This window comes from Bidens hawaiensis, unplaced genomic scaffold (assembly GCF_021521415.1).
Source record: "Bidens hawaiensis isolate Kalapana, Puna unplaced genomic scaffold, B.hawaiensis_p1.1 tig00019559_1, whole genome shotgun sequence".
Classification (NCBI taxonomy): Eukaryota; Viridiplantae; Streptophyta; class Magnoliopsida; order Asterales; family Asteraceae; genus Bidens; species Bidens hawaiensis.
The window spans coordinates 268094-290856 of NW_027492972.1; the positions used below are offsets into that span (position 1 = coordinate 268094).

At 40.3% G+C, this 22763-nt stretch overlaps 1 protein-coding gene across 1 annotated transcript; it reads left to right on the top strand.

The window, feature by feature from the left end:
- The first annotated feature begins 15647 nt into the window (after positions 1-15647).
- On the top strand, positions 15648-17774 carry LOC143558610 (chaperone protein ClpB2, chloroplastic-like). Its single transcript, XM_077047419.1, has 5 exons — positions 15648-15980; positions 16819-17037; positions 17121-17358; positions 17434-17629; positions 17717-17774. The coding sequence occupies exons 1-5, from the start codon at positions 15723-15725 to the stop codon at positions 17772-17774; spliced, it is 969 nt and encodes a 322-aa protein (XP_076903534.1). The 5' UTR covers positions 15648-15722.
- Positions 17775-22763: the final 4989 nt, after the last annotated feature.

Here is a 22763-nt window from a genome sequence, read left to right on the forward strand (position 1 = left end):
AATCCAGTTTGGCTTTATATTTAACAAGTTACATATCGTTCAAGTTTAACTATCTCTGCTGTCAAAACTCAGCAAGCACACACAATCGTCTAACATGCATCCTAAGCATACGACATATCTCCAAACATGCAATAAACATAATTATCCATAAAAATCAGTAGTAACCCTCTAGGGTTTACAAACAATCAATGATTTAACAATCTTTCACCGTTCAAAATCACATATGATCATCTAAATCAATAACCAAAGCATAATCAATCATCATCTAGCATAAATCAACCCTAGTTCATCTTACCCATCAATTTCGTGACTTAGGGTTTTAGATTAACCCATTCAAAATCAAAATTAAACATAAAGGATGCATAGAATAGTTGTTTATACCTTCCTAGCACCTTGATTCTTCAACAAAACTTGACAATCCTTGTGTGTGTGTGTGTGTAATGTGACGGCAGCCAATGGAGGGAGAAGGGAGGGGGCCGATCGGTTATGGGGAGGGAGAGAGAGAGTTAGGGTTTTTAATATTATTAATAATAATATGTTACGCAAAGACCCCTCAACTTCTAATTATTACTTTTCTAGCATAAGTAACTTGTTTGCATCTTGAGTTAATGTTTTATATAATATTATCAAATAACACATAATCCTAACACATAATTATCAAATAATTATTGTTTTGATGTTTGTCGTTTATTCACCAATGGTTTGCGTCAACTCGTTTGCGTTTCGGTGCAATTCCGAAAGACTACATATGTAGTGATTGTCAAGCGTCATTTAAAACCCTAGTTTAAATGTAATGAGATGTGCGTTAAAGATCAAGTGATCTTAAGTTTGAGTTTGACGGAGTTTGGATTAACGGAGTTAACCTGAAATTGACAAATGTCACAATACGGTACCACGAAGATTCAAGGACTTCGTAATAAATGATGGGGTTAACCGGGAACAAGAAGAGTTGGAAGAAGCTTTAATGTTGCTCGCCGAGGAAGAACCGAAGAATTACTCAGAAGCAAAAGATAACAAATATTGGTTTAAGGCAATGGAGATCGAGTTGGAATCTATTGAAAAAAACGATACGTGGACTTTAACGGGCCTACCTAAGGGTCATAAACCAATCGGGCTCAAGTGGGTTTATAAATTAAAACGAGACGCGGCTGGGAAAATTATTAAATATAAAGCGAGGCTCGTAGCTAAAGGTTACGTACAACAATACGGAGTTGATTATGATGAAGTATTCGCACCGGTGGATCGACTCGAAACTGTACGAGTCCTACTCGCCTTAGCCGCGCAAGAAAAATGGCAAGTTCATCACCTCGACGTTAAATCAGTGTTTTTACACGGGAACTTGAATGAAGTCGTATTCGTGTCTCAACCGGAGGGTTACGTAAAGAAAGGAAAAGAAGACAAAGTTTACCGTCTCACGAAAGCCTTGTACGGACTCCGACAAGCACCTCGGGCTTGGAATCTCAAGCTTGACGGAACGTTAAAGAAACTCGGGTATGAAAGATGCATTCAAGAACAAGCCGTTTACACGAGACATACCGGTAACGAGATCATAATTATCGGTGTATATGTGGACGATCTAATTGTAACCGGATCGAACATGGCTCAAATTAAAAGGTTTAAAGAAGAGATGAAGAACCAATTTGAGATGAGTGATCTCGGTTTGCTAAACTATTATCTCGGGATCGAAGTTTCCCAAGACGAAGATGGAATTCGGGTTAAACAAGAATCTTATGCTTGGAAAATCCTAAAAGAGGCCGTGATGGAAAACTGTAATAAGGCCTATGTTCCGATGGACCCGAACCTGAGGTTATCGAAAGCCGAAGACGAGGATGATGTAGATCCAACGGAGTACCGAAAGCTGGTTGGTTGTCTCTGGTACCTACTCCAAACCCGACCTGATCTCGCATATTCGGTCGGGGTAGTTAGCCGATACATGCAAGCTCCTAAGGTGTCCCATGCTAATGCAATCAAACAGATTCTAAGGTACGTGAAAGCAACAACGGGTTATGGAATCAAATATTGTCGGGATAAGGGGGTGCTAAACGGGTATTCGGATAGTAGTCATAACATTGATGAGGATGACGGGCGGAGTACAACGGGTCATGTATTTTATCTCGGGCTTTCACCGATCACACGGTGTTCACAAAAACAAGGTACTGTGGCGTTATCATCATGTGAGGCAGAATATATGGCGGCAAGTGCAGCCGCGTGCCAAGCTGTGTGGCTTAGAGATTTGGTTAGCGAGATAACCGGGAAGGCATTACACAAGGTGGTGTTGAGGGTCGATAACACTTCGGCTATAGCCCTCATGAAAAATCCCGTGTTTCATGGTCGAACCAAACATATAAAATCCCGATACCATTTTATTCGAGAATGTGTTGATCGAGAAGAGATTGTGGTTCAACACATAAGCGGGAAAGAACAACGAGCCGATATCTTAACTAAAGCACTCGGGAAGATTAAGTTCGTGGAGATGCGAAAGCTTCTTGGAGTTGAAGACCTCGCTAATTCGAGTCAGGAATTAGGGGGGTGATTGTTGGCCCGTTAACTAATTCCCGACCTGTTACAAGTTCGGTAACCGGGTTGGGTTAATTCCTTGATTTACCAGTTTGGTGAATTAAGGGTTTTTTAGGGATTGCTAATTAATGTGTATTAGAATCCAGGTTTATCTCAAATATAATGTTTAGATATAGATGAGTTTGTGTTTGTATCTAATAAGGAGTTTGAGCCTAGCTAGGATTGGTTAGGATTATATAAACCGATGTAATCAAGTTTTTGAGTAAGTTTTCTTGATCAATATAATTTGGGAGTTATCCAACTTGTTTGTTCTTTGAGTTACTGATTCATACCTGTGAGGACTCTATAAGTTGAAGTATTATAAGAAACGTTGGGTGGAAGCTACTGTAATGACAACCTAGTGGGTTATGTGACAGTTCAGAAATGATGTGATTTTTCAAGACAAGAATTTAGAAAGAAAACAACCTTCGACTCTATTGACAGTTATACCTTTTTTGCAGTTTGTCAATATAAACCGTAAGGCTAGAATTTGCTTGACGGAGTGGCTTATGAACCCTCAATGCATTTGTAGTTCTTTTCGACCGGCTTGTTGCTAGTTGTCGTTTTTTAATTTCTATACACTAGTCATTTTAAAGAAAAAAAAAACAACCTGCCGTCTCAATAACCTTTATTAAATTTCAAACTATGTTAGGAGTTTCTAAAAGTAACATGGACTTGACACATAATAATTTCAAATGTACAACTCAAACCTATACCTAGTAACACTATTTAATATGAAAGACATTTTTATAAAGTTTTAAATGAAGATGACAATAGATCATGTAAAGAACGTGACATTGTCTACATAAATCACAACTGGTGTTACGTACTAGATTTTGCCTTGAAAGTTAATATACTATTCTGAGATTTTTCTCGCTTTTTTGTTTTTGATATTTTGAGTACATTGTACATAGAAAAATAAATGACAAATAGATTTAAAGCTCATTAATGTCACACAAGTTCATCCACTTTTAATCATATTATTCAGCATAAATATCAACAATGGTTGAAGTGACATTTCTCCGGTAGATACTCTTCTCACATTCTTGCTCTAAACTAACTAAAATAAAAATATACAAAATATTGTAGTTAATACTTAATTAATAAACAATGTTTTTGTTAGGAATTTTCATAGTTGGTTCAAGGCCCAACACCATCATCCATGGGGTATTATGTATGAATTCAACATAAAAATATAGAAATTTGAGGGCTTTGAAATATAAGTACAAGATAAGTAAGTTTGGGCTCAAGCTAAACTATGGAGTTTTCTTACATATGATGGGTTTCATTTTAAGGTTAGAATGGAGATGATCGGTTGGGTCAGTGGCTCGTCAGTGATACAAGTGACCGTTCAAAGAAAAGATCGCCAAATTTCTCAAACCGAAACTGATCTTGTCAATTAACCTCTTATTAGTTGATTATTTGCGGTTCACTTTAAAATTCTATGATCATTTTGAGCAGCCTGCTAAAATTTCTTAGCCTAAAAGTGATATATTTGTGAGTGAACAAGGTAAAATTTTTGGAAGACTTGGTGAAGAAACACTAAGTGACCCCGGCAGATTACGGATAATCTTAGGGTCAAGTAGATGTTTCCCACGAGGGTTAGGTCCGGCAAAGATGGTTATTCTTCTGATGACCTGCAAAACAGACACCGTGAGCTCATCACTGATAGGGGGGGGTACCTCCTTGTGACCACCCTCCGGCGTGAGAATCAGACTAGATTGCTCTGAATATAAATGTATATTAAGAGAAATAGCTAGAGCAGATAAGATATGTGATGGTATAAGATAGTATGATACCGTTCCAAGGTGTTGGAGTATTTATAGCCGAAGGTAGGTTTCCAAGCAGGTACAGCCAGCTGTATAATATTCCTTTTCTACCAACTGTGGGCTACGCACGTGCCATGCTGGTGGTTGGTGGGTAGGCAGCGGCTGATAGTGACATGGCCGGCTGTGTACTATTCCTTTTCCACCAACTGCAGGCTATGTACGTGCCACGATGAGGGTTGGTGAGTAGGCAGCGGCTGATAGTGACATTAAGTACTAGAGCGTGCTGCTCGTCGTACTGTTGTCAACGAGCTGTCACCCTGTGATTGGTTCATGGGCTGCTTTGGTCAGATCTTGTCTATTTTGTTCATACCTTGGCAGGTATAGTACAAAAGATCCTCCAGAAGCGTACGGACTGGCTCATTTGGGCGGGAGTATTCCCGCTTTGCTCATTCCTTCTTCAGGTGACATTACTGAATTATTGAGAGTTAGTGCCTTGTGCGTGTAGCATTACTATTAGTGCGGGTAGCCTTCCCTGATGGCTTGTATTCGCAGCTGTGGGAACAGGTGGGCTACTTCACCATTGGGAGGCTTTTCCTGCGGGAACAGCTGGCGTACTGCGCGTAAGGTCTTCATCTCTCTGAGCATGGTGGGTCCTGCGGATCCAGTTGGTCTTTGCGCAGACGTCCCTCTTCAAGGTGAGTCTTGCGGGTCCAACTGGGCTCTGCTGGGACCTACCTCTTCAAGTCCCCCCAGTCCAATGTTCTTCTCATGAATTGTTAATAAGTGAGGCGAACTTTTGGACTTAAGCAAAGGGTTTTGAAAAGGGTTTTTAGTTTTAAGGTTCTCCGTGGGGATTCTTCCTGCGGGTTTCCTAATGTCACGTGCAGAAATTCCCGACTTTTCTGCTTGATCTTTGGGTATGATGCGGGTAGGTATGTAACCTCCTCGCAAGTCAGGAGCGTTGAGTTTCACTTGTAGATTCTCCACGAGGTTTTGGTAGTTTTAGACATAGTGATCAATTATGTTAAACAACCAATTCCTTCTTGGAGCTTCAAACAATCTAGTTCTCAACTTTCCCGCTATGCGGGGATGTTATTTCCCTTTCCACAAGCATGGCCCAGAAGATCCTTCTTGGTTTTAATTCCTTGCAAGTGCTAAGTATGTGAAGGGTTTCGCCTTGACACTGTACCCGCACTCGTCTTATAGTTACTTGACTTCCAAGGTATTCTTGGCTTCAATTCCCTGCAGGTGCTAAGTATGTGAAGGGTTTCGCCTTGACACTGTACCCGCACTTGTCTTACGGTTTCTTGGTTACCAAGGTATTCTTGGCTTCAATTCCCTGCAGGTGCTAAGTATGTGAAGGGTTTTGCCTTGACACTGTACCCGCACTTGTCTTACGGTTTCTTGGTTACCAAGGTAAGAGGGTATGTTCCCTCTTATTTTTGAATCTTTGAATCTTTTTGATTTGCTTTATAAACGTTATATGACTTGCTCATGCATATTATAGTTTAATTTGGCACTTGTTTTGCCTCATAAACAATATATGATTCGCTCATGCATACTTTAGTTTAACTTAGCAATTTTCCAAGTGTTTTGAATAAGTTAACCTTTCGACGCGCGGTTGTCAATAGGTTAATGTTCAGTTTCCATCATGATTGTGCGGGTAGGACCGTCACTTTCATTTAGTGGGATGACCAAACTTCACCTATAACTGACCTGCGTGAAGGTTTTCCTCATGTTTTCCTTAGAAATTTTTTCCGTTTCTTGTGTTTATGCGGGTTTTGCCACCGTCCACACGTAACGACTTACTTCCCCACTTATTTATGCGGTGAATACCGGCATATCAGTGTTTTGAATAAGTATAAAGGTAAGACTATCAACACAATGTGATAAAGGAGAATCATTTCCATTAGAAGTGGCTCTAGGCCTTTTCTATATAAGTTTGGAATTGATCTACATGTAACATTTGCGTAATTGAGCTCCATTCCATGTTCTTGGGATGGGGGTGCCATCGAGCCGGTATGTGCCCTTTCCCAAAACTTCTTTGATAATGTATGGCCCTTCCCAGACCGGGGCCAGCTTTCCTGGGCGTTCTTGGTTCGAAGCGTCGTTGTTACGCAGTATGTAGTCTCCGACATTGAAGTTGCAGAGTTTTACCCGCGTGTTGTAGTACTTTTGCATTTGTCGCTTGTAGCTCTCTTCACGCGCTGCGGCTAAGTCTCTGCGTTCTTCGGTTAGCATAAGGTCTAACCGTCTTTCCGCATCATTGTCTTCTGGCTGAATCAAGACCCTTGGTGAGGGTAAACCAATTTCGACCGGGACCATGGCTTCAGTGCCATAAGTGAGGCTGAACGGGGTTTCTCCCGTACTGGCATTTTTCAGTGTTCTGTTTGCCCAAAGGACGTGTGGAACTTCGTCCACCCAGCCGGATCTGTGTTCCAAGAGTCTTTTCTTTATGCCATTACCCTGCGGGTGCGCCACTGAGGTAAAGGTGTGGGTGATTTGAAGTTCTTCCAGCCACTCTTGTAGCTTCTTGTCAGCAAAGTTGGTGCCGTTATCGCTCACCAAATTCTGGGGAAGTCCAAAACGACAAATAATAAATTCCCAAATAAATTTTTTGATATGTTTTGCGGTTGTTTGGGCTAAGGGTTTTGCTTCTATCCACTTTGTGAAGTAGTCGATGGCGACCACTAGAAACTGAACTTTCCCTGCTGCTGTGGGAAATGGGCCTGTCACATCGATGGCCCACTTCTGAAATGGCCATGAAGAGGTGACTGGAACAAGTTCATTCTTCGGGCGATGCGTGTTGGGTGCGTAGAGTTGGCAAGACCTACACTTTCTGATGTATGTCAGCGCATCCGTATGCATCCCCGGCCAAAAGTATCCCGCGTTGTTTAGCTTAGCCACAACAGCGCGTGGACCTGCATGTACTCCACAGATGCCCTCGTGCACTTCCCTTAGGAGGTAGCCAGCATCTTGGTTGTCCACGCATCTTAGGAGTGGGCCAAGAAAATTACGCCTGTAAAGGATGTCATCGATGAGTTGATAGTTCAGTGCTTTACAGCGTATTTTTCTTGCCTGTGTTTTTGACTCTGGTAGTATACCCGCCGCAAGGTAATTTATTATTGGTGTCATCCACGTTTCTGTGCCGGTTTGGATGACACAGATTTCCTTGTGCGGGACTGATGGTGCTCCAAGGAGTTCAATGCGGATGTCCTTTCCCAAGTGGGTGAAGGCTAATGATGCAAGCTTGCTTAACACATCCGCAGATTTGTTTTCGCTACGCTTGACGTGTATGGCCTTACAATCGTTAAAGTCGCGCATAAGGGTTTTTGCTTGTGCGAGGTACAGGGCCATTGTGTCGTTCACGGCCGTGTACGTCCCGTTTATTTGGTTGGCTACTAACATGGAATCCACGTGGGCTTCCAAGTTTTTTACTCCCATCTTACGCACAATTCTCAGCCCGGCTAAGAATGCTTCATACTCCGCTTCGTTATTTGTACTTGGAAAATCCGGTCGAATAGCGTAAGTGTATTCTTGGCCTGCTGGGTTGGTTAGTTTCAACCCTGCGCCTGAGCCCTCGTTGCTGGCTGCTCCATCAGTGTAGAGTCGCCAGACATCATCGATGTCCTGTGCTGGAGAAGGTTGAGCCTCCTCCTGGCACTCTTTCTCCCGCGAAACGGGGACTTCTGCAATAAAGTCGGCCAAGACCTGGCCTTTTATGGCTGGCCTCGGCTTGTACTTTATCGCGTATTCTCCCAATTCTATTGCCCATTTGGCTAGGCGTCCTGACAATTCGGGTTTGCCTAGAACGTTTGCGAGTTTGAAGTTGGTGAGAATGGTGATTGGGTGACCTTGGAAATATCGTCTTAGCCTGCGTGAAGCCTGTACAAGTGCTAAGACTAATTTTTCCAGGGTAGAGTACCGGGTTTCTACGTCTGTTAGGACACGGCTAACATAGTAGATTGGCATCTGGATGCCTTTTCGCTCTACTAGCAGGACAGCCCCGGTTGCTCTATCTGTGGCGGAAAGGTATAGGATTAATTCCTCCCCTGCTTCTGGTGCTGTGAGCGTTGGGAGTTCGATCAAGCGTGACCGAATTTCCTGAAAAGCTGCTTCCGCTTCTGGTGTCTAGCGGAAGTGCGTTTTCTTTAAACAGTTTCTCAATGTGGACACGAATGGGAACGACCTATCCGCATGGTTTGCCAAAAAGCGGTTAAGTGCGACTAGGCGTCCATTCAGTGTCTGAACTTGCTTGATGGTAGTAGGTGATTCCATTTTGATAATGGCTTCAACCTTTTCAGGGTTCGCTCTGAAGCCATCTTTAGTAACAATGACTCCTAAGAACTTCCCTTCTTCCATCCCAAAGGAACACTTGCTCGGGTTGAGCTTCATGTTTATCTTTCTGAGCGTGTTGAAAGTTTCTTCGATGTCTTTCAACATCGTTTCTGGGTCAGTGCTTTTGATGACCAAGTCATCCATGTAGACTTCCAAGTTCCTCCCAATTTGGGCATGAAACTCTTTGTCCATCAGGCGTTGGTATGTGGACCCGGCATTCTTAAGTCCGAATGGCATCATTTGATAACAAAATGTGCCATCGGGCGTCCGAAATGCGGTTTTGTCCTGATCGTCAACGGCCATGTGGATTTGATGGTACCCCTTATACGCATCAAGGAAGCATTTAAGGCGAAACAGTGCTAACGAATCTTCCTTAAGATCAATTTCGGGTAACGGGTAACAATCTTTGGGGCATGCTTTGTTTAAGTCTTTGAAATCTATGCACATGCGCCATTGTTTGTTAGACTTTGGTACCATGACGGGATTTGCAACCCATGTTTGATATCTGCTAACGCGTACGATGCCCGCGTCAAGGAGTTCCTTGACTTGGGTTCTACACGCGTTAGCTTGTTCCGCCCCCATTACTCTGCGCTTTTGTATGATTGGCGTAAAAGCCGGGTCACACTTGAGCTTATGCTCTGCCTTACTTCGAGGTACACCAGTCATGTCAGCTGGTGTCCACGCGAAGATGTCAGCGTTTTTCTGTAGTAAGCATTTGAGTAAGGTGCACGTAGGATCAGTGACTGTTGGGCCAATGGTAACAGCCTGGTCAGGGTATTTGCCATTGAAGGCCCATTCTTCTGGTTCGGTGATGGTTGGTTTAGCCATCTTTGGTTTGGGTTTTGATGAGACAGATGCGATGCATACATGGGGAATACCGGTGATCATCGCTACACCCTTAGCTGTTGGCCATCCCATCATGCCGTGGACTGAAGATACCACGGCATTGAATCTTGCCATCTTGTCTCTCCCGAAGAGAATGTCGTATGTGTGGTGTAGCTTCCTCATTACGACAAAGTCCACGTCTTCTGTGCGGGAGTGTTTCCCGTTTGTGAGAATGACGGGGAAAGATAGGATACCCAGGGGGGTGTTTGTGCTGCCGTCGAACCCTTCCATCAAGGCGTAGACCGTTTCCAGGCGTTCCTTGTCTTCGTCGTCTAGCTTGTCGAAGAACTGCCTGTACATAACCGTTGACGAGGCGCCGTTGTCAGCAAGAGTGCGGGAAGTGATGTAGTGCCCCAGCTGGCTTTTGATGACGATAGGGCCTTCTTTGCTGGGTCCTCCTAGCACTCGCGGGAAGCGCACCTCAGCTTCCTTCCACACGCATGGTTCTATCGTTTGTCTTTTTCTTCCTCTGACATTACTATGAACCATGTGGATGATGATGTCAACGGGCTTTCGTCCGTTGCTTTTGTATCGGTTATCATTCTTCCCTCCATTCTTGATTGATGCCACAAGGTGTGTAAGTTTTCCATCCTTGACGAATGTTTCAACAATATCCCTCAAGGATATACACTCCTCAGTGGTGTGACCCTTTGTCCCGTGGAAGTCACAGGATTTGCTCTGATCCACGTTATGTCGCTGCCGGACCATTGGAGCTTTTGGCCATGGGAGTTTTTCGGTGGCAAATATCTCCGTGACGCTTTTGGTGAGTGGCGTCCACCGGGGGTTTCGGCTTGATGGGTGCATGTTATCCCTTCCGCCTACTAGAGGGCGAGAGCTGGATGAGGTGTCAAAGTTTACCCTTGACTGCCAAATACTTAGCTTCCTCTTTTTGTTTTGTCGGGCGGTCCGGACGTTGTTTTCTCTAGTCCTCTGCGTGTAGAGGTTTGTACTCTGGGGAAGATCCCTACCCAGTTGCTTCTCCGTTTCGGAAAAGCGCTTGGCCACCGTCATGATGGCATCCCATGTGGATGGCATGCCATCTTTACCTGTCAACGTGCGGATAAGCTCTGGGTATTCGGCGCCCTGGATGAAAGCGGCGCGAACAAGATCTTCGCTTATGGTGCCCAGACTCAGCTTTTTCGAGTTGAAGCGAGTGATGAAGTCTAGTAAAGATTCATCCTCTTCTCTAACGCAGTTGAGGATCGTCCACTGCTCTTCAGTATATTTCCTCTGTTGGCTGAAGTGTTGGCTGAACTTGTGTTGGAAGTCCACCCAATCATAGATGTGGTGGACCGGTAAACGATCAAACCACGCCCTGGCCGCTCCAACCAGCGTCATCTGGAACATATAACACCACGTGGGTTCCGTCCAGTTGCTGACGGTTGCCCCCTCTATGAATCTGTTCAAGTGATCATCTGGGTCGGATATACCATCATAAGTGCCTATGTTGGACATCTGTTTGGCACTCTTCGGGGCGATTGCTTCCGCAATGTCCCTTGCAAACTTGGACGTTCCCGCATTTGCAACAGTTGGTCTAAAGGTTTTGGAGAAGTCATGTGGGTTTCCCCATGCGTTCCTTGGTTTGAAGGTTTCTCCAAAATCCCTTCTTGGTTGGAAGTCCGTTTCCTTGGGCTTCCCTTTCGCCCTACGACGAGGGTTTGCGTCACTGTCGGACTCCTCCCAATCATTATCCAAGTACTCGCACTCATTGCTCATGTTGAGCTGTTGAGTGTTTCCGAACTCGTCAGCCTGTTGGAGTGAACGTAAGCGTTCATCCAACTCAGCTTGGATTCCTTCTGACGTGCTTCCGCCTACGCTTTAACTTGATCAAGTGTTTGGCGGGGGAGCCTCGTCTGTTGTCTCTCCAACTGGGTATCGATGAATCCCAGTGAATGATTGTTTACTGCACTTGCCCCGGCTTGGGTAACCGGGGTAGTGTTCGTAAAAATTGTGTACTCGCCGGTGTTCCCCCCAGTAGCTGGGGTTGTGGTTACCGGGGTTTCTTGGTCACTCGCTGGTCTTGGCACCGGAGTAACCTTAACCATCTTTCCAGATGTTTTGAAAAAAATGAGAAAATTAGTTCTAGCTTTTATGCACGGATGGCGCCAATGAAGAAACACTAAGTGACCCCGGCAGATTACGGATAATCTTAGGGTCAAGTAGATGTTTCCCACGAGGGTTAGGTCCGGAAAAGATGGTTATTCTTCTGATGACCTGCAAAACAGACACCGTGAGCTCGTCACTGAGAAGGGGTGGTACCTCCTTGTGACCACCCTCCGGCTTGAGAATCAGACTAGATTGCTCTGAATATAAATGTATATTAAGAGAAATAGCTAGAGCAGATAAGATATGTGATGGTATAAGATAGTATGATACCGTTCCAAGGTGTTGGAGTATTTATAGCCGAATGTAGGTTTCCAAGCAGGTACAGCCAGCTGTATAATATTCCTTTTCTACCAACTGTGGGCTACACACGTGCCATGCTGGTGGTTGGTGGGTAGGCAGCGGCTGATAGTGACATGGCCGGCTGTGTACTATTCCTTTTCCACCAACTGCAGGCTATGTACGTGCCACGATGAGGGTTGGTAGGCAGCGGCTGATAGTGACATTAAGTACTAGAGCGTGCTGCTCGTCGTACTGTTGTCAAAGAGCTGTCACCCTGTGATTGGTTCATGGGCTGCTTTGGTCAGATCTTGTCTATTTTGTCCATACCTTGGCAGGTATAGTACAAAAGATCCTCCAGAAGCGTACGGACTGGCTCATTTGGGCGGGAGTATTCCCGCCTTGCTCATTCCTTCTTCAGGTGACATTACTGAATTACTGAGAGTTAGTGCCTTGTGCGTGTAGCCTTACTATTAGTGCGGGTAGCCTTCCCTGATGGCTTGTATCCGCAGCTGCGGGAACAGGCGGGCTACTTCACCATTGGGAGGCTTTTCCTACGGGAACAGCTGGCATACTGCGCGTAAGGTCTTCATCTCTCTGAGCATGGTGGGTCCTGCGGATCCAGTTGGTCTTTGCGCAGACGTCCCTCTTCAAGGTGAGTCTTGCGGGTCCAACTGGGCTCTGCTGGGACCTACCTCTTCACTTGGGTTTATGGAGGGCCTTTTTTGGCTTGAGCGGAGTTAAAAAGAGAAAAAGATAGTTGGGGACTTGATAAAGATTAGACGCCTTTTACGTTTCTTGTCCTTTAAGTTTGTAACTGTATTTTAGTCTCCGTTTAAACAGATAATGTACTTGTAGCTTTCTCACCACGAGTGTACGAGCAATAATAATATATCATGGTTGCAATCCGTTGATGTAGGTCAATCTACACCGAACCACGTAGATCCTCATTTTCTTATATTTATGCAATTTATTTATTGTGTGTTTGCATTTTCTCAACCCTTACATGAAGTACGGATCTATAACGAGTGTATTTAAGCTGACTGTTTAGCCAGCAAAGTTTTCTATTAATATATATATGAGCATGTATGTCGTCAATTTTTCATGATTTGACCCTTGTTACTAATAAGAAATTTGAGTTGTATTATTAATGACTAGTGGGTGGCCGGCACTTTACGGTGGGTTTTGTAAGAACTAAATATAACCCGACTTATTTTAAACATTAATTATATTCGGATATTTTTACTATTTAAATAATAACAATTATTAGTGGTTACATATAAATTTAATGTGATTTAATGGTAGAGTATTCACTTTGCTAGTGAGAGGTAGGAAGTTCAAACCTCATTATCAGCAATTTATATGAGAGATATGAGGGATGACCATGGCTTGCCAGAGTTCGAGTACTGATCTCACCCGGTTTTACCGGCTCCTCGTTGTCGTGCTGTTTGGCAGGTCTGGGGGGTTAGGTTTTATCCGGGGTATCCCTCAATAGGTGAACCGCTAGGGGCTTCCTTTAGCTAATAGGGGCGTGTACGGGTACCCGGTGTTACTTAGTTGGTCATTTCAAAAAAAAAAAATTTGTTGGTTACATTAAATAAGTATATATAGTGTATTAAATATGTGTTACTTGGTGTAGTGAATTAAATATGCATTATCAAATAATGTATACTAGTTATTAGTGGTTACAAAAGATAATTCTACCCTTTAAAAATTTTAATTACTTAAAATGAATGCATAAAGTGTTGCGCTATATGAATAAAAACTAATAAAACATTTAAAACCAAAAATTCTTAAAATGTCATTCTCAAACATATTATAGTATAGGATAGGAATTAGGAAAGATAAAGCGTCCACTATTCATGATTCGAACAGAGATAAAAATGCTTGACTTTTCACGTGTTTTCTCTAATCGGAATGTTGGTAATATTAGCAAGACGGAATGGCATTAGCTGTTGTTTGCCACCTTATTATCAGTATAAGGTCGAGTCAAGTCTTTTATATTCGCAATGAACTAGACAAAGGGTATCATTATTCCAATTAAATCAAGGGTTGCAACTCAAAGCATAAAAAGGGTGGGAAGAACCTTTCATCTTTTACCAATACATGCAATACTTATGTTCTATTCTGTATGTTCGGTATATCCAACTCTTAAACAACATGTAGAATTATTATTATTATTATTATTATTATTATTGTTGTTGTTGTTGTTGTTGTGGTTGTGAGTTTGTGACAAGCATTGGTATAATGCAAAGTTTTTTTTTAATTTGACGGGATTTCTTTAAAAACTCAAAAGTTTAAGAAGTTTTAAAAATAGTTCACTGCCAATATATACATATATACATATTGCTAAAATATGAATTGAAGTCAACTCCATATATTTATATATATTATTGTGATAAGTTGAACTCATCACAAATAATACGATTTATGTTATATCCTACTTTACTGAAAGAGGATTTATGTAATCTCCTTAATGAAAGTCTCCCGTTTTGAAAAACGATGTTGATTAGAAACCAAAAATCATCAAACAAATACAGAAGAAATCTCGGATAACCTTTCTATAATTGATCTATGAAGACAAAGCCGTCGGGTGAAGATTGAGATGAGGGCGAAGACAAAGAACATAAACCTTGTACGCTCGTTGGCTAGTTGCAAGCATGCATTGAACAAAATTGACTGAACTAGAAATGTTGGGGAATTTCTGCAAACGATTATCTTTGGATATCTGAGAGTCGTGTAAACACTATCAGATCAAAATTATTTATGGTTCCCAAATATTTTGACCGAATGAAACTCAGAATTATAAGCAAGAATCAAGTATGGATTAATTGTGTATATTATGATGAACCAGAGAAGTTACGTATGATCAAGATCAATAATATATTAGGGTTGGGTCAGTTATAACTGCTTAGCAGTTATAACATAATCATGTTTGAAATTCAAAAAACATCAGATGACGCTCCTGCTGTTTCATTAATATTAATAATAATAGTAGTAGCTCGACCCCAGCCAGGGGCGCTGCCCCTTGGACCCTGCCAGGGCTGCCGCCCCTCGCACCCCGCTACCAAGGGCGCTGCCCCCGGACCCCCGCCAAGGGGGTGTTACCCCCTTGAAGCCCTCATGACTTAGGGGCTTCGCCCCTAAGTATCAATAGGATTATAAATTATAATAAGATCTAATAAGCACCCGACTTATTTAGATTCGTATTACAATTAACTTGATCAACAAGTTAATCTTTAATTACACTAAAATCACTAACAAGAAATTGAGCTTGGTGGTCAGAAAGATCTTCTGCCAATTTGCTTAAGATATTTGGTTGTGATTAATGTGTTGCGTTTGCTCATGCCAATTTTCGTGTGTAATTCTTCATCTAAGGCCATGCGTTATGAAAGTCGTGAATGTGATATGTGAGTTTGTCATGTAGGCACACCGTAGATGCCACATAGGCGTCAGGGCTTTTACATTTTACAACAAGTTGAATGTGTTGTGGTTGGTGAAATGTGAAATATATATGACTGTTAGGGGGTGTTTGGTAGAGGGAATTGAGGGGTGAGAAATGGAATTAGAAAGAATTCTCCTGTTTGTTTATGAAAGAAAGATGTGAGAAATGGAAATAAACCATTTCCATTTCTCTAATTTTGTTTCTCTAACAAAAGCGGAGAATTGGATTTCTCGACGTTCATTTCTCCCATTTTCCTCCTTTGCCATATTCTCACTCAATCTCTCTATCTACACACTTTAATTATTCTTCCATTCATTCACCAGATTCATTCATTCACACTACTACATATGGCGTCATTTTCCGGCGTTGGACTCCTCCACCTTCCGCCGTCATCCGTTTGCTCCGATAAAACGGCGTCGTTTGCTCAGCCGTCAGTCTCCGTCAACTCGTTTGCTAAACCTAGACGAATTACTCTACGCTCGTTCAAATTGAAGAGTAGTAGGTGTAACGAGGCTTTGTTGCGAGCTGGTACTGGTGGTATATTTGGCGGCAAGAGGTATCGATCGTCGTTTGTTGTTCGGTGTGATGCTTCGTCCAATGGCAGGGTAATATATTATTATTATTATTATACTGTTTTGCTGTTAATTGTTAATTGAATCGATGATTAGGATTGATTGGATTAAGGATATTATGTGGAGTTTAGCATAGTTAGGGAATTAGGGACTAATTAATAGTTGAATGAATGATAGAAACTGAATTTGACTTCCTTAAAACTATAATTAGGACTGGAAATGAACTGTTCGTGAATTGTTTTACGGGAAGTTTGTTTCGTTTAATGAATGAAGGAGCATGGACAAGGAATTTCGTTTGATTCATTAAACGAACGAGCATGAACAGAGCCATGTTTATTCAATTGTGTTTGTGAACATTTGAGAAGGTGTTAGTTTACGTCCGTTTTTTGTTAATGTTTCTTTGTTTATGTTTGTTCATTAAAAGGTTTATATAGTTTTCATGACTTGTCTAGTCTTACCATATAAATTTAAGCAAAATTATTAACTATGAAACACAATTATATTTGAGTATTATGCGATAAGTTTATATGTAAATTAACATATGAATATGAATGTTAAGAAAAACACCAACACAAACTTGATAGCCGGACCGAACAGTTGTCATTGATCATTCTCAGTTAGCCAAATCAAAAAAAATTTATGTCTGTTCATTTGTGTTCGTGAATGAACGAACACGAGCTAAAAGTTTCGTTCGGTTAGGTGTTCGTGGATTATTTGCTTGCCCAATAAAAGCTTAATGGGACGGGCATGACCAAGACCTTGTTCAGTTTTTTACAGCCTTAAGTATAATGTATATTTAATAGAATAGGTAGATGGATAGTTGATATTTTCCATGATATACTTATTGACAATGGGACAATTGTATTTACAGATTACTCAACAAGAATTCACAGAGATGGCATGGCAAGCAATTGTGTCTTCTCCTGAAGTTGCAAAGGAGAACAAGCATCAGATTGTGGAGACTGAGCATTTAATGAAAGCTCTGCTGGAACAGAAGAACAGGCTAGCTCGCAGGATATTCTCCAAGGCTGGTGTGGATAATACACGCCTCCTAGAAGCCACTGATAAGTTCATTCAGCGCCAACCAAAGGTGATAGATATGGCGTTCTGTATTAATAATTATATGACACTTAAGCTGTTGCATGCTCTCACCTTGGTTACTTTATATGGCAGGTTATTAGTGAGTCAGCAGGCTCAGTGTTAGGGCGAGATTTGGAAGGCCTGATGCAGAGAGCTAGGGATTACAAGAAAGAGTATGGTGACTCATTTGTTTCTATTGAGCATCTGGTGCTTGGTTTTGTGCAAGATAACCGATTTGGGAAACAATTGTTCAAGGAGTTTCAAATCTCATTGAAAACGTTAAAGAATGCAATAGAATCAATCAGAGGAAAGCAAACAGTAATAGACCAGGGTACATACAGTTTATTCATGTTTGATCATATGTTCTTGTTAATCCAAGTGATCCTAATATGTTTTTGAACTTCAGATCCTGAAGGGAAGTATGAATCATTAGAGAAGTATGGTAAAGATTTAACTGCCATGGCTAGAGAAGGAAAGCTTGACCCTATTATTGGAAGAGATGATGAAATACGCAGATGCATCCAGATTCTCTCAAGAAGAACCAAGAACAATCCTGTGCTCATTGGTGAACCAGGTGTTGGAAAGACTGCAATTTCTGAAGGGTAAGTTACTAAGATAATACCTTTTTGTAAAACCACAAGAAGACAATGAAGACTTGAAGCCTTAATTTACTCTACTGCATTTGACAGGCTAGCTCAGAGGATAGTGCAAGGTGATGTGCCTCAAAGCAGCTCATTTGATTGGTAAAGATGTGGATCTAGGACGTTCTTTTCTTGCATTGACAATAGAAGAGAAAATTGAGATGGTCGAGTTGTATACCGATGGTTCAATGGGATAGTTGTGTATGGTTGAAGTATGTTTTGTATGTGAATTGGTTTTAACTATGGTTGATGTTTTTTGCTTAAAAACTATGTTTTGTATGTGAATTGGTTTGATCAATGCATATTTTGGTTGGAATTTATGCATCTTTTTATATGTTTTTTATTTTTTAATAAATATTTGTTATGAAAAAAATACTTGTGCTAATGATAAAGTTGATATAATTCTCTGTTTATTTCCTATGTACCAAGCAAGAGAAATGATTCTCAGCTATATTTCTCTACTAAAATCTCTGTACTACCAAACAAAACAGTCAATTCTCATTCTCCAGACCAATTCCCTTTCTCTGCAATTCCATTTCTCTACAATTCTATTCTCTGTACCAAACACCCCCTTAGGTGAGTTGGAGATAAATGATCGGTTATATTATATATTATTATCATTTAATAAGTAGTAAAGAAATAAAAATATCAAATAACACCCCATTCGAGCCAGCTACCAGCCTCATGTTTGTTTCTTTCACGCCCTATGCGGCGGTGTTTTGTGCCCGAGCAGGAAACTGCTAAGGTGGCATGACTTAGAACCATCTTACCCTTGCGATAACACATGGTCATAAGGCTCCAAGTATTTTCTCACTCTTTTTTTTACTTTAATTATTTATATTTGATCATCATATCATGAGAATTTTATAGATGTGTGAAAAAACTAAGAAAACTAAATTCCATCGCATAGGTAATCCATAAATATCTATTTTTATAACTTTAAGATTCTTTTTAATAATACTCCAATCCACTATCTCATAAAGTTATTTACTTCAATTGCGTATATGATCATCATCAATTGCTTAGAGCCTTAGACAACCTCCAACGTGGGCTTTCTTACCCCCCTCCTGTGATGATGTGGAGTGCAAGGTGGCATCGCCTTTCCAACATGCGCATTGGACTGCCCCTTCGACGTATAAGGTCAGATCCATATGAACAAGAATAAACACGAGTGACAGATTCCCTCTTTTACCCCTTTCAACCGTTGTAATCTTCTAACTCGTTATGAAATTACTTACAACAAGCATTAATTTTAACTGCTTAGCAATTAAATTAAATTGATAAGGCTAGATTGTTTCTTGTGCTTTTAAATGAAAATCACTTTGTATTTGATTCTTCCTCTATAATATTATGTCTGTCTGTGCAAGCTGGGTTTAAGTAAATTTTACTATGAAGCATTCTATTCACTTGAATTGTTCACCAATGTCCATGAGTAAATATAACACTTATAGCTTATTTAGTGAATACAAATGAACAAATTGTTTTGAATGGCTTATAAGCACTTATTGTTTTATAATTTAAACCTATACTCTATACATACGTGTTAGATACATTATCTTGTGATGTATGGACTAAAGTAATTTTTAACCATGTGAAAGGGTTTCTTATGCCGAAAAAACACTTTTTTTCAAAAACATCATCATTGATTTGAGGAAACTAATGTTTACAAAGCCTTACTAAGCCACTACTAGTCTAATGTGCCTTTAAACACTAAACAAAATAATGAACATCATGAAATAAAACATACCAATTTGTAAGCCAATATAAATAGATCATCATCATCATCGTACTCAGTATATCCCACCAATAGCAATGCTATGGTAGGGTCTGAGGAGGGTAAGATGTAGACAGCCTTACCTCTATCCCATAGGGATAGAGAGGCTGCTTCCGGTGAGACCCCCGGCTCGATAGTAGTTTTGCATCAAGCCTTGGACATAAGGCACATAGCACTCAATCATCGGGACACCGGCTGATCGGTGCATGTGCCCTTGTCTTTCGGCTATCAACGCCACCACATGATGCCTGATTAACCTTCCGCCACTTTTAACGTTATTTTCACGAGATTAGTAAAATAACGTCAAAATTAGTGCAATTTTACTTTTGCCCACCCGAGGGTTCACACATATATACATTATATGCGCGCACCGCAAGCAGGGCGATAAGCCAATATAAATACGAGAAACAATAAACAACAAATCTTGTCCCAAACAAGAGTACAAGAGTTACACACCTACACTTACTATGTTTCATTAAAAAGAAAAAAAGACAACCCTTGTGAATAAGGTTTTTTCTAAATCTTTTTTAGATTTCCATGTTGGGAAATTGTAGATTTGAAATGAAAAAGTGAAAGGATATCTCTCTCTCCTTTTTTTTCTTATTTTTTTTATTTAATGGAGGAGACACTTCATATTCATGTTGTCATATGACAAAACACACAAGTGCCAATAGCTTTACAACTATTTTCCTTTATTCAACAAAGAAGTAATTCTATAGGAGAATCAAGAATGCGTTTCTTCTCTCTTTATCATCAAGTGAATATTTGCTCATTCTTTTAATTTGTCACTTTCATATTTGTGTAAGTTTGTCAAACATAAGTCCATTGGTTCTTTCTTAAACCAATAATATTAGTTTGTTTGAATAAAACTAGTAATATACAATTCCTTAAGAAGAATTGCATAATAAAATGGAGATTCATTTTTTCATGTGATTATTTATTATAATCTCTTACTGTGTATCGCTTGTGCTTAAACAAGACCATGTATGACATGGTGATGGTTGCGGGCGTGGAGGCAGCAACAATGTCAATTTCAAAGACGTTGGCAAATATCGAGTCGGAGATTAAATTCTTTTACTTGAGTTTCTTCATAATTTAAAAGGATTGTTGAGTTCATGTTTGAGTAACTTATTCCAATTCCTAACTCAACCAAGCATGTTATTGCTGAAATTCGAGCTATAAATCCACCAAATTATACGAATTAAACACGTCAAGCAACATATATACTTTTAAGACTTCATTGATAACAAGTGTACTGCAAATTTGTGAGAAGAGTTAACACGTCTATTTGGTCTTTTAGAAAGTCTATAGAAGAAAAAACAATGTTTGGGCGGTTCAATTATAACCACACATGAAACAATTGGTTAATGAAAATAGTATATTTGTTTAGATGGAGAGCAACTCTAAATATGGAAGCAACTCGCCTACTGATTTTATACAAGTTTGCAGTGGCGTATGGGCACCCATTAGGAGGTAGTGTGACGCCCGACCAACTTCAATAGGGAACTCGATCAAGGAGATTCTTGCACCATGGAGTATCATAACTCACTAAAAACGATCAAAAATGTAAGTGATACTTGTGGGGACACTTTGATGCATCAAGAAGGATAGTAACGGAAATATAATCAACAACACCTACCAACTAAAAGTTGCATAGTAGATCAAAACAACCACATTCTTGCGAATAAAAAAGAAATCAAAATTTTTAAATTTAGATTGATCTTTTTTGACGTAATAGTGTTTTATATTTAGACAACTCCTAATCGGTACTATGGTTAGCAATTACACAACTCCTAATCAAGATTGATCTTTTTGACGTAATAGTGTTTTGTATTTAGACAACTCCTAATCGGTACTATGGTTAGTAATTACACAACTCCTAATCAAGATTGATCTTTTTGACGTAATAGTGTTTTGTATTTAGACAACTCCTAATCGGCACTATGGTTAGTAATGACACAACTCCTAATCATTTATTGGTTTTTTGACACAACCCAGTTTTATCATACCTAGTATGTCAAAATTTTTGTATCATGCGTAGAAGTTTAAAATTTAATCACAGTTAATATGATATATATATAAAGCTTAAGAACGATGTACATATATCTTAACAAATATTCATAAGTTTATAGAATACTACTAAATCAAACTAAGTAAAATATAAGCATAGACACAACATCATTATAATACACCGCCTTACATATCATACGCGTTATACGAGATTGATGGTGAAAATGTGTTCGAGCTTTTATTTGATTCTTTCTATATTCATTTTGCTTGATAAAAAAATTTAAAATATTGAATCTGCTTATGTAATTAAACTGAAAAGTATTGATTACTTCGAAACAGAAGGCAAGCAGACAACAAGCTGTGACGCTACTCCGTTTTGAATTGCAAACCTAAATCTTTTAAAAAATACATTGGCTTATCTTGGAGTCATAACATTACTATGCATGATCCGTTGAACTCGGTTAGGCAACTTCACAGCTTCAAGCGCGAGGAAACCAAAAAGTGTCAAAAGCAAAATGAAAAAAATATGTGTTGGTTGTTAAGACACGCCTTCTCATGTTTAGTCACATTGCATGTAATAGCTTTTAAAGCAGTTTGATCGATTGTGAACCACTACTCATTAAGTTCACCAGAGGGGAAACCCCTGTTAAATCCAAACACACATGCTTTCCTCCTATCCATCCAAACACCAAAATGTCAGCCGATTATATCTTCCCTCCAACGGGGCAATCAGAAAATTCATAGGTGCTTCTTTCTTAACAGAAATTCCAGCCCGCCTAAATATGTCAAAGAGCACATCCCTAGTCAGACCATGTCAGTACTTGAACCCCGCTACTACATACCGTGTGCTTCCCATATGAGTCTAAACACGTCTTGCGACAAACAAACATATCTCATCAACCGAGAATAGTAACAATATAGATTTTATAAAAACAATACTTTTTTTTTTTGAACGATCAACAAAATTGAAATCTCATTAAACTAGCAAGGAGCTAGAACACTTACAACCACCAAAAACACTCCACCCTCAACCTAAACAATATCCCATACACCAAACAAACATACAAAATTACATCCCCAAACTAAACATTATAATGAGACCAACTCTCCCATGTGAGATCTCTCATTTTTCCCCTATTCTTTATCCATAGGAAACTCATAACTTTTATTTCTTCGACAATCCTGGCTAGTCAGATCGGCACACCTTCATGCACAAGAGCGTTTCTTTTCTTCCACAAAACCCACGTAACAACAAAACAAATCGCTTGAAAACATTTAGTTTTGTCTTTTTGCAATGGTGCAAACTTATGC